Source organism: Diabrotica virgifera, chromosome 2 (genome assembly GCF_917563875.1).
Source record: "Diabrotica virgifera virgifera chromosome 2, PGI_DIABVI_V3a".
Taxonomy (NCBI): Eukaryota; Metazoa; Arthropoda; class Insecta; order Coleoptera; family Chrysomelidae; genus Diabrotica; species Diabrotica virgifera.
In genome coordinates, this window is record NC_065444.1 from 74,600,918 (window position 1) to 74,614,333 (window position 13,416).

General features: G+C 33.7%; 3 protein-coding genes across 4 annotated transcripts in view; 1 reads left to right on the forward strand and 2 right to left on the reverse strand.

The window, feature by feature from the left end:
- LOC126880100 (juvenile hormone esterase-like) overlaps window positions 1-7,319 on the reverse strand; it is an 88,462-nt gene extending 81,143 nt beyond the window's left edge. For both annotated transcript variants that reach the window (XM_050643794.1, XM_050643793.1), the window contains exon 1: window positions 7,161-7,319. In XM_050643794.1, the coding sequence (XP_050499751.1) occupies window positions 7,161-7,208 (48 nt within the window). In that variant the 5' untranslated portion in view covers window positions 7,209-7,319. The remainder of the gene's footprint in view (window positions 1-7,160) is intronic.
- LOC114329493 (venom carboxylesterase-6) overlaps window positions 1-13,416 on the reverse strand; it is a 337,686-nt gene that overhangs the window by 280,782 nt on the left and 43,488 nt on the right. The window lies entirely within an intron of this gene.
- The window catches only part of LOC114342824 (nuclear envelope integral membrane protein 1), a 112,669-nt gene that overhangs the window by 48,448 nt on the left and 50,805 nt on the right, over window positions 1-13,416 (forward strand). The gene's annotated exons all lie outside the window — the stretch shown is intronic.

Here is a 13,416-nt window from a genome sequence, read left to right on the forward strand (position 1 = left end):
AAAATTGAAGCTGTTACTAAGATGCAAAGACCAAGATCTGCAAAAGATGTACAACGATTCTTAGGTGTTGTAAATTATTTATGTCGTTTCATACCTAACTTTTCTGAGCTTACAGAGCCATTAAGACTTCTGACAAGAAAAAATATTTCTTTTCATTGGGAAAACCAACAGGAAACTGCTTTTCAGAAATTAAAAAAGCTGTTAGTTGAAGCACCTATCCTACAGTTTTATTCAGTAAAATGTCCTGTAGTGATTTCAACAGATGCCAGTCAGTTTGGATGTGGTTCTGTTTTACTACAAAATAATAAACCTGTGGCATATGCCTCGAAGGCTTTTACACCAACTCAGAAAAATTATGCAGTAATTGAAAAAGAGATGCTGTCTATTGTTAATGCTTGTTTGAAGTTTCACCAGTATATTTTTGGTCGTGTTGATGTGACAATCGAGACGGATCACAAGCCTCTTGTTGGAGTTTTTAACAAACCTCTAGTGGATGCTCCAGCTAGACTTCAAAGAATGCTTGTCATGTTACAACCATATAGTTTTACTATTGTTTATAAGAAAGGTAAGGATATGTTTTTTGCTGATGCTTTAAGTAGGGCTTTTCCAAAATCATATGATGAAACATTTGAAAATAAATTCAGTGAAATTGAATCACAGCTTCTAAGCATTACAGAGAGTTTCCCAATTTCAAATTGTAAAATTAGAGAGTTTCAAAAACAAACTGCAGAAGACCCTCATTTAATACAACTCATGAAATTAATTACAGAAGGATTCCCTGATAGTAAATACATAAATCAAGAATTTCAAAAATATTTGCCATTTAAAGATGAACTAAGTGTAGTTCAAGGTATAATTGTAAAAAATAATAAATTGCTTGTACCTAAACATCTAAGGGAAGAAACCCTGGATAAATTACATATGTCACACCAAGGAATACAGAAAACAAAATTATTAGCTAGGCAATATTTTTTTTGGCCAGGAATGTCAAGAGATATAGAAAATGTTGTGAAATGTTGCAATATTTGCCTATCAGAGAGAAAATGTAATCAGAGAGAACCTTTACTGCCTCACACCATTCCTGACCTCCCTTGGGATAAAGTCGGAATTGATTTATTTGTTTTTAATTCACAAAATTATATTTTAGTGGTTGACTATTATTCAAAATTCGTGGAAATGTCTGCTTTAACGTCACAAACTAGTAATAGAGTAATACAGTTCTTAAAACAAATTTTTTGCAGACATGGAATCCCTACAGTTGTGTTTTCTGATAACGGGCCTTGCTTTTCTTCTATGGAGTTCAGTCGTTTTGCTGCAGAATGGGGGTTTTCTCATAAAACATCTAGTCCCCATTTTCCTCAATCCAATGGTCAGGTAGAAAGATTTGTACAAACTGCAAAGTCAATGTTAAAAAAGGCATTCAAATCTAATAAAGATCCTTATTTGTGTATATTAGATTTAATGAATACACCAATATCAGATAAAGTTCCAAGTCCTGCTGAATTGCTATATAGTCGCAAAGTTAGAACAACTTTTCCTGTATTAAAATCAAATTTGAGACCACAAGTGGTAAAAAACAATGTACGGAAGGAATTAACACAAAGGCAAAATCAATATAAAAAGTACTATGATAAAAATACTAAAGAATTGCCTGTATTAAAAATTAATGATCAAGTTAAAGTAAAAAATTTTAATGAATCTAACAAAGAAAAATGGCTAGATGGTATAGTAGTTGAAAAACTGTCTAATCCGAGATCATATAAAATAAGATTATGTGGAACTAATAATGTTGTAGTAAGAAATAGAGCTCACCTAATAAAAGTAGAGTTGAAAAATGTAAATTCAGGTGAAGCTTCATGTAGTTACAATCAGTTTCAATATGATAATGCACCTTCTGCAAATAGCACACACATACGCGACACTGTTGAAAATTCATTAAATTCAAGTGTAAGTTCTAATCACTCTTCCAGATGTGATACAGATTTATCAGATCATGAAATAAATAATTCAACTGTAATCTCTGAGCATACATCTTTTAGAACAAGATCTGGGCGAATTGTTAGACCTCCTGTTCGACCTAATTTATAATGTGTAAGCAATGTATTTTATGATTTTATAATTTGGTAATTAACTTTCTGCTAAACTTTAATCATAGTGTATAAGCTGTTTATCTGTATATGTGTGTATATATGTGTATGGGTCTACATGTTTATTATTGTAATAGCTTCTAAGTTCTTGACATGTTCTTTTCTAGCGAATGTTGAATTATTATCTTAGGAAGGGAGATGTCATGATGACATCATTTAGATGGCTGGCATTCGCTAGAAATTGCCTATTCAATAAAGTGACAAAAAAGAGAAGAGGAGGGAGCAGCCCCTCTCAGATGTCAATTTGAACCATGTGTTTTATTAATTTTATTTCATCCTATAATTATCCAATTAATCAAAACAAAAGTAAGTAAGCACACAAATATTATAATATTAAGCACCAAAGAACCCTTATATGAAAAAAATTTCAAAGCTGTACACTAATTTTTACAATAGATATTGCAAAATTATTTTTTTTTGCAATTCCGACCTTTTTTCGAAATTATATTAACAATAAATGAGTATATCAAACTTTGTAATACGTCATTTTAAAGCTTTTTCCATAATCTCAAAGATATTTGTACTAAAAAACCATAAGTTTCACTGTTTTCCATTGATTTGAAAAAAAGGTAAAAATGCCATTTTTGACACTTAATTGTTTATAAATAAAAATGGCCGCCAGATCCTACGCAGGAAATAGTTACAATTTGCTCTTATAGGTATTACCTGTCGAAAAAACGCTTTAGTACCCTGGCTGCTCGAGTGTCATGGAAAAAACCTTATTACCCTGGACTAAATGTATAATATATATCTGAATTGCCAATATAAATGAGTGAGATTAAATAAATTATTAGAAGAATTTTTTTGCTTAGCAACAACACTTTTGTTTATTTTAGTAATATTTTGTATTTTGACAACGGCACCCGATTTGGGCGTCGAAACGTTAATAAAATTATTTTTTTCATTTTAATTGTGGCTTATTTCCCATATAAATAATTAATCAGACTATTTTTGATAATTTTTGTGAAAAGTTTATACATTATGTGTGATAGCAAACCTACAGGACTGTAGTTTTTTTTAGATCTATGATGTCTCCTTTCTTGTATAATAAAACAATGACTGCATTGTTCCATTGAGGAGAGGTTTTTCCTTGGTAGATGTATTCTGTGAAAACTTTGGTCAAATTTTGGATAATTTTATTTCCACCTTGTTTGATCGCCTCGATCACTACTCGGTGATCGTCAAGGGATTTGTTATTTTTCATTTATGAAAGTGCCTTTATGAATTTGTATGGTGTTATTTCTGACATTAATAATTCTGCCCCCCCCCCTCGTTTGTGATTTTGAGCAGGGACTGATCTTGCCTTTCGCTGGTGCTCTCATACATTTCGCATTACATTGAAGATTTCGGGTTTATCCGTAGTAATGTTTCCATCTCTGTTTCTTATTCTGTACATATTTTTGTTCCCTATGCTGTTCGTATTTCGCCTCAAACGCTTGTTGTTTTCCGGGGGAATCCATTTTTCTTTCGTGTTTTTAAGAGCATCTTGGTTCTTTCCAAGTGGACATTATTTAATCGTATCTTTACTCCGATTAATCTGTGGTCGCTTTCTATCGAAAATTCTTGGAATACTTTAATGTGTTTAATTATTTCTTTTCTGTTCGTTATGATAAAATCTATCTCATTTTTGACACTGCCATCTAGGCTTATCTATGTCCATTTACGCTTAGGCTTTTTATCGAAAAAAGAGTTCATCATGGATACATTTTCCTGGTGTAAGAAGTTGAGTCTTTGCCCGTGTTAATTTTTTTCGACAATGGTGATAGCTCCTCAGAAATCAAGAATAGACTGTAATGTCCCGAAACGCAACAATAACAATGAATACTTTGCTCAGGTTGGTCAATGCCTTTATTTTTCCCATTGCTACACACGCACCTGAAACCTGAACTCTAAAAAAAAGTCGATAGAAGTAAGATCGAAGCCTTCAGAATGTGGGTCTATAGAAAAATTTAACGCGTGTCCTGAACATAACACAGAACCAACCTGTCAATTCTGGAAGAGCTTCATAGAAAATACAGGCTATTAAAAAACCTAAACCGAACATTATTAAATTACTTCGACCACCAGGGGCGTAACAGAGGCCCCCGCACCATGAAGCTTGCGGAGGGCCCCAATATATCAGGTCGTCTAATATATGTAAAAATATATCATTGATATATTTTTTAAGCATGCATACGCAACGTTTTTCAGAAGTGTCCGTAAATCTTCAAAAACTTCCCTCGATCGATTTAGCAAACAATGCTGAAAAACGTCCAACCAAAATCGTTTTCTCTAAAAACGTTATCGGTGACTAGGTGGTCATCCAGATTTCAAACTGTACTTGGTGTAAAGCAGAACTATATGACAATTTTAAAAATATTGTCTAAAATAATATTAACTACCACAGATCGTGAGTAGAGAATGACAATAATAATTATGGAACAGTTTGAATTTGTCTTCCCATCTATTTTAGAAAATAAAGTAGTACTTTTATATTACAACTGTAAAGAATTTTTATCAAATCTTTAAATAAAACTGTACGTCATTCTTACAAGAATCCAAAGATTTTACTACTACTTGTGTCTTTCCCTGTACTTTTAAAATCAAAAGGTTTGGTAGAGTGTAAATGTAGAGTTAAGAAGCATTTTGATGAATTATTACATGATCAACGCATCTTAAATCCTGAAGAAATTTAATATTATACAGTGATGAGCGCACTAATAAGCGGCAAAATAGCTCAAAAGATGGAAAACATATTAAGTTGTGAGAGTTGGAATTAGCGGACTCTATTATTTATGATGCAGCCAAAATTATTCTTATAGATTTTCATTGCACTAGTGCTTGCATCTTGCATACCAGAAGTGTGTCATGCTTACATTTTGTTTTCAACTTTATCCGTCACGACCACTAGTTCAGAGAGATATTTGTCTGAACTTAAATTAATAAAACCATATCTTCGTAGAACAATGTCAGAAGTTCTCTAGCGCTATAAGTATTGAAAACCAAGTTGCCCATCAGATAGATGTTAATAAAATAATTGTAGATATATTCGCTGATAGTAGTGCACGAAGACAGTTGTTCATCTCATAGAATAATACTATGTAATATTGTAATAATTTAAAGAGTGTAGGCTCAAAATTTCGGACTCTTAGTTTTTAAATAGGTACATTCATTTTTTTTTTGGAATCTTGAGAAAACTAATAAATATCTTTGAAAACTTTATACGCAGAATGAAAGATTACATTATTACCGAGGGCTTAAAGTCCCTTAGAATAAACAAAAAGTTTCTTTTGAATGGGATATTTGAAATTAAAAATCATACTAAATTTTCTCTTTTTTTTTTCACCCCTGTAACTTACTGAATTAAACATAGAAGTTTTCAGGGACTTTCGGCCCTCGGTAATAATGTAATCTTTCATTCTGCGTTTTAATTTTTCAAAAATACTTACTAGTTTTCTCAGGAATCGAAGAAAATAAATGGATTTAAAAAGCATTGGCACGAAATTTTGCGACTACGCTTTAATTTTTTTCTATTCTATTCTATACCAATAAATTTGTTGTAAATGATAGTTCTATACCAATAAAGCTGTTATAAACAGTGCATAAATAGGTACACAAACATATGTATATGTAGATGTTTTGTTACATAAGTTGCATTTAGTAATTTTTTTAAAGGGCCCCATTTCCAATTTTGCGGGGGATCCCCGACGGAGTTTGTTACGCCACTGTCGACCACGTAGCCAGAAGAATGGGAACCATTCCAAGGAAGGTTAGAAGGCCAAAGACCAAGAGGAAAAGCTCTTAACACGATGGGGAGACCAAATGAAAACTTTAGTGAGAAAATCCCTATACGAAGCCGTCTATATAGAACACTTCACCAGTTAGTAAATTGATTTGTTGAATGCTTCTTGTTATTCACATAAGACGGGAACCAGCTTCTATAGTGGTTGATTACGAACACTCTGATTATCTTTGTCGAGTAAAAGCGAAGTGTAAATCGGTGTTAAAATAAATAATAAATGGAGATAATTGTTTTATTTTATAACACAAACACTTTTTTATAAACACTGTACAATAATAACGATTGCGAATTTTAGTACACAACTGTGCTAAGTGAGTGAACGTGGACCGCGTTCTGAGTGTCAAACTTGTACGCAATAATGATAGAATGAGAAATATGCTTAATAAACGTGAGATTGTCCAAACTATGGACGTACGAGAGTAACGAGAGAATTGTGAATTGAGCCAGCTTGGCAATCGTGAATACATTTTGAGTTGAGTTAAATGCGACTGACTAACACTGCGCATAACTGTTAATTCTGAACCGCATAAGAAGTCGGCAATTAACTTTTGTGCGTATCTAATTTAAATTATAAGGAAATAAAACCTTTTAGTGCAGTCGCAACATGAAAGGACATTCAGAGTTTTTAGGGTATATTAAGTTGAAATAATAACGGACTGAATTTGAGCTTCTAATCCAAGATACATTAATCCATATGTGGATTTAGACCAATAAATTGTTTTTGTGAAGGTTGGAAACGTGTGAAAAAGAAGAAATAACTGGGAATCGAGATTATAAATTTGTTTTCAGAGCGTCATGTTTGCGACAGTCAACGGAAATACGGAGGAATCCAATGGATTAGTAATTTAATGACTTTTTTCATATTCGAGTTAATTGGAAGCTGCAAAGAGCAGATGGCTGAACATGTGTATCTATTTAAGTCGTAGTAGAAGATGCGATAAATTATATTGATCGTGTAAGTAAAGGAATATTCTTATCGATATGTTACAAAGCTGTAACACTGTCCATCTGACACAAGATCGCAGCCAATGGAGACAGCAAGCTAACAATATTTAGAGTGTCACCACCCTCTATATGGACTCAAGGAATGAGGAGGATATAATAATATATACTCTTACTTTTATTGTTTAACACGTCTCTACAGAGATTCAACATACGGAGATAATCAACAATAGAGGATCAGATTATGATCCGACTACAAAATATTAATAACGCAATTATTGCAGACTTACCACAAAGATTGTCACTAAAATTTGAAATAGAAATAATATAACAAACATTATTTTTACGGATTAATCCTTAAAACATCAAATACAAACTGCGAGTTCGAATTTTATAATAAAAGTTTGTGATTATAAACACTCAGGTCCCTTTTTAAGATAAACAAAATGATGATATATATTTTAAAATATGAGTTAGATATAATATTTTGAGATAACTACAAAGATAATTAAGTTGCATTTGATGCATTTAAAATATTATGATCTCTATATTTTACATTAAGTATGAATGACAGAATCCATACAAATATTAAAGATAAATAATAATGTACCTATCTAAACATACAGAATGAGTTTCAAGCAGTGGCGTGCGGTGACTTTTTCGAAAGGGAAAGCGATTCAATAAGGATATAAAAATATTTTCTTAAGGGTCGAGGGTCGAGCAACTTTCCACCTGATAACACTCTGATGCGCAGGGGCTCTCTATCAGCAAAGTACTTAATTATGTGAGACGTCCTGCGTACAAGGACTCACACACTAAATCCGTGACGCGTGAATGCGTGAGGCACTCTATTCCCGCTATTTCTAGTGACTAGTGACCTATCATTGATCTGTATTGCTAGCTCGGGCCTTGAGTCCTCGCGCCGGGCTTGGTTTTCTAAAGAAGAATCCTATTTAAAAAAAAATATACTCCGAGGCATTTTCCACAACACACAACTTTTACTAAAATGACACTTATTTATACTCGAGGTCTATTCTCCTATCAACTTCTGATAATTGTTGAATGCAGTCTTTTTTAATGGATAATAGGGCTAACTTTCAAAGTCTGTCTTCGCTTGTTGAATTTCTTTTAAACTCTTAATTTGAAACTTTTAATGCATCTTAATACTGCAAAACTTCGTTCAACTGATGCACTTGTGGCTGGGATAGTTAGTAGTACTAATTCACACAACTTGACCACTTCACACAGCGACTTGTTTAAACCAGTAGTTATAAAGAAATCCCAGATTTCTGGGTATTTCTTTATCATTCATGTCAGTTGTCTCATAAATGATACTTAACTGAGAATGCAAAGCTGGGATATCAAAAAATTTTCATTATTTAATCGTAATGACATAAATTCCTCTGAGGGAAATTTTGATGAATTATAATTAGAAATATTAAGATTATATATAATTCTACAAATTTTAAATCGTTAAAATTTTGAAAGCTAGAATTCATTTGTTGTAGAATATTATCAAAAGGTTTTTTGTTTCCTCTGTTTTCTCTGTCTCTCTGTCTCCGAAATTATCAATCTTCATTATTTTTCTTTCATGTTCAAACCCCATATGTTCAGTTTTATCCCAAATATTTTTACACTGCTCTCGTTTTTTTAATTATCGTATTAATAAAGTCATCAATTTGTCTTATACAAAATGCAATACCATTTGATTTCTGTAAAATGTCAAATAAAAGATCAGTAAAAGGAAATATCTCTGCAAAAAATTTAAATCGAAATATTCTTTAAGCGAATGTATGTAATACCTAAGCACCCCTTAGCAGCAGTAACGGTCGGAGCATCTCACTTTCGGGAAGGCGATAGGACGAGCGCTTCCATAACATACCAAAATTCGCGCGACTAGTGGGTGCGGTCATTGAACCCTAACCAATTTTAAAAGGGACAACTGCATGACAAGCGGCGATTTTGAGATGCGCTTCTGCCAGGAGTGGACCAAATACCTAGTTGAATTGTGTGCTTATTGAGTTCGTTCGTACGCGATTATTAATTTTTAATATTTTTCAGTGCCTATTGGCTAGTTAATATGTAGATTATTTGGATTAGGGAAAAAATTTTATTATTAAATATTAATTAATAATATATTTTCTTATATCGACGAATAAATAGGGAAGCGGCGCTTCTCCCGATTCCATGGACCGCACGCCTCTGGTTTCAAGTACGAGACACATTAATTACTTCATAAAAAATTTCCTTTCATCAGAGAAGAAATCCATCGAGCCTCGGAATCACAAAGCGAGCGTACCATTCACCATGACAATGAGTTAGTAAGGGAATTATTCCATAATGGTCCTGTCACAAGGAGACTAGATAGAACCTGACCTCAGGACCTATTTTAAAACTTTAACATAAATAGAATAAGATGAGATATCATTGGAAGTCTCTTCTTCATGCCCAAAAACATGGAACAATTTTACTTAATGATGATGATTTATTTTTAATGATGTAGATTGTAAATAAACATAATTACATAAAAAAATATAAAAAATTTATACAAAGTGGACCAAAAGTCTTGAAATGCTTAGTATAGTGCAGTCACTGAAGGTGGATGTGAGTATTTACCTTCGATTTCGGTGAACCTCCATCGATTTTCATGAAACTTGGTAAGTGGTTAGAGGATGCCTCTAGAAACAAAAGTGACATGGTGCCAACTTGTGATTTTACCCTGGGGGTGGATGCCACCCATTCTCGGGGGGTGAAAGTATTTTATTAAAAATAACCCCATAAAAAATAAAACAAAGATGCAAGACCGACAAAAAACAGTACTATCAAAGTATATGCAAAGAAATTGAGGGGAATGATCAAAATAATCAGCCGAGAGATCTATTTAGAAAAAACGCTACCTATCAAGAGACTTCAAAACCATAACTTGGGCCATTGAAGGCAACACTGGAACTCTGAGAACAAACAGAGAAGATATAGCAGATACATGTAGATCGTATTGCAGGTACCTATATCAAGATGTTCAACGCCAAGAACTTGTTAACTAAATCCCTGACAAGGAAGAACCTGATATACTTGAAAATGAAATAAGACTGGCGATCAGTAAGCTCAAATTTAATAAAGTACCAGGTCAAGATATGATAGCAGCAGTAATGCTCAAAGCCACAGAAGAAACTGGCGTAAAATTACTTTATCTACTCTGTAACCAAATATGGCATTCCAAACAATGGCCTGAAGACTGGACAAAATCTACAACAACGACAATACATAAAAAAGAATGTGTGTGTACTTTGTACGCACGTAAGAAGTACTTCTATTATATGATTTCAACGAAATAAATTTACTTTAAACAGTTTATTTTTATTTTATTTAAATATTAAACTACTTTCCAAAAATTTTAATTAAAACAATAGATACCAAAAATGAAAAAAAAAAAAAGAATAGGAATTGTCCAGATTCGAACCCGGGACATCTCGATCTGTAGTCGAACGCTCTACCAATCAGCCACAATCGCGCTATTTACATGATTTCTCGGACATAATGACAAATCACGGTAACAAATAGACTAAGAAGTAAAGTATAAATATAAAAATGTTTTAATAATACTTATTATCATACTCCCGAGGAAGACAAATCCAAAGACATAAAAGTTATAATAAATATATTTATTAAAAACACTACTATATTCTTTCCACACTTTTTTTACACTGATACATACATAACTTGAAAGATTTAGTAACTAACTCCATACTTTTTGTATGCTCATGCGCGTGGCGTAATAAAAATTCACTCCCTATATCGCGCCTAAAGACGTATAACTTCAAATAGGCAGCTTCCATAAATGCGACAATTATAGAACATATTTCTCGTATGGCCAAATTCTGGCCATACAAATTATAGGTGAACACCATATCTATTATTCGGGAGATGACACAACAAGAAACAGAAATGGCGTAGCGATGATAGTAAAAAGGGAAATAGCCAAAGCAGTAATAGGATTTACGCCCATATCAGATAGAGTTATGCTATTGAAGATTAATTCAAGTCCCTCTAATATAAATATCATTCAGGTCTACGCACCGACATCCGAATCAACCGAAGAAGAAATAGAAAATTTCTACCAGACTCTAGAAAACTCTCTAACGCTGACAAAAAAACATGAGATAACTATCATCATGGGCGATTTCAACGCCAAAATAGGACAAGGTACAGTCGAGAATGTTGTGGGGTCATATGGTCTTGGCACAAGAAACGAAAGAGGAGAAAGACTGATACAATTCTGCCAAGAGACGGATATGGTTGTAATGAACACATTCTTTAAATTACATCCAAGTAGGCTTTATACATGGAAAGCACCTGGTGATACCCCAGGGAAAATCATAAGAAACCAAATTGATTTTATTAACATAAGCAAAAGGTTTAGAAATTCTGTCACCTCAACAAAAACATATCCAGCCGCCGATGTCTTCTCAGATCATAGTCTGTTAGTTGCAAATATCAACATACGACTCAAAATAATTCAAAAGAAAATAAGACCCAAGATAGATATAAAACTACTAAAAGAAAATAGCATCCAGGAAAAAGTAAAAACAGAGATTAATAAGAATTTTGCGAAAATAGTTGAAGATGCTCCTAGTGGCGTAGAAGAACAATGGAACGAAATGAAGACATCTATCAACACACTTTCGCATGAATATCTTAAATCAAAAAGAGAAAAGAAGCAAGAATGGATGACAGATAAAATATTGCAGATGATGGAAGAGCAAAGGAAATTAAAAGGTAGAAATGACAATGAATACAAAAAGTTGCATAAGAGTATACTAAGAGAAATAAAAGGGGCAAAAGAAGCATGGCTGATGGAGAAATGTACAGAAATTGAAACACTACAACGCAAACATGACGATTTCCATATGCACAAAAAGATTAAAGAAGTACAGAACATCAGAAAACAACGCAATATAGGCATAGTCGTAGACGTCGAAGGTCAAATGTTGACTACAATTGAAGATAAATTAAGAAGATGGAAAGAATATATGCAAGAATTATTCGAAGATGCTGCACGAAGTCCGTATGAAATAGACAATCCCTATGGCCCAGAAATAACAAACGAAGAAGTAACTATGGTCATTAAGCGGATTAAAGATGGGAAATCACCAGGTGCTGATGAGGTGCATGGTGAAATTTTAAAGCTATTAGAGGCACAACAAATTACAGCTCTTACGAAGTTATTCAACAACATATACGAGACTGGTTACTTACCAAAACTTACTGGCTACTATCAATATTCATTCCACTTCCCAAAAAAGCCAACGCTAGAAAATGTGAAGAACATAGATTAATTAGTTTGATGAGCCATGTACTTAAAGTACTCCTTACTATCATTCACTCGCGCATATACACCAAATTAGAAGAACAGCTGAGTGAAGTTCAATTTGGATTCAGATCAGGACTCGGAACGAGGGAAGCACTTTTCAGCTTGCAAGTTCTAATACAGAGAGCCAGGGATGTCAATTGCGATGTGTATGAATGTTTCATAGATTTCGAGAAGGCATTTGATAAAGTCCCACATGGACAACTAATCGATATCCTAAAAACATCAGGACTCGATGGTAAGGATATAAGACTCGTTTCAAACTTATATCTCCAACAAAAAGCAACAGTTCGATTCGAAAATGAACTGTCCGAAATCTTCACGGTTGAAAAAGGAGTCAGACAGGGTTGCATACTGTCACCAACATTATTTAACATATACTCTGAAAACATCTTTAGAGAGGCCTTGGACGAATCAGAAGATGGTATTGCAGTAAATGGACAACTTATAAATAATATTAGATATGCAGACGATACATTATTGCTGGCGGATAGTGCGCAGGAGCTCCAAAGGATCATGGATAATGTTGTAGAAGCATGTAACAAATACGGCCTAAAACTAAACTGTAAGAAGACAAAAATAATGATCATTAGTAAAAACACCAACATAAACGCCCAAATTACAGTAAACAATACACCTCTAGAGAGAGTACAGAATATATGCTACCTGGGCTGCAACATTAAGGATACTTGGGATCATAGCTACGAAATAAAAACTCGTATTGCAAAAGCCAGAAGCTCTTTTAACAGTCTTAAGAAAATTCTCTGCAACTTGTCTTTAAGTATCAATGTACGCATAAGAATTCTTAGATGTTACGTCTTTAGTGTCCTCCTATACGGAGTTAAAAGCTGGAGCCTGACAGAAGATGCCATAAAGCGGTTAGAGGCGTTTGAAATGTGGTGCTACCGACGTATGTTGAGGGTCTCATATATACACCACACAACTAATATAACTATTCTCCAGAGGCTAGGAAAAGACAAAGAAATAATTAACACCGTAAAGAACAGAAAATTGGCTTACTTCGGCCACATTATGCGTAATGAAAAATACCGACTGCTGCAGTTGATTCTACAAAGCAGGATTGAGGGCAGGAGAGGCCCTGGACGTAGACGTATATCCTGGCTGGCCAATCTTAGGAAGTGGACTGGTCCTGGTCTAACGTCAACTGATCTATTTCG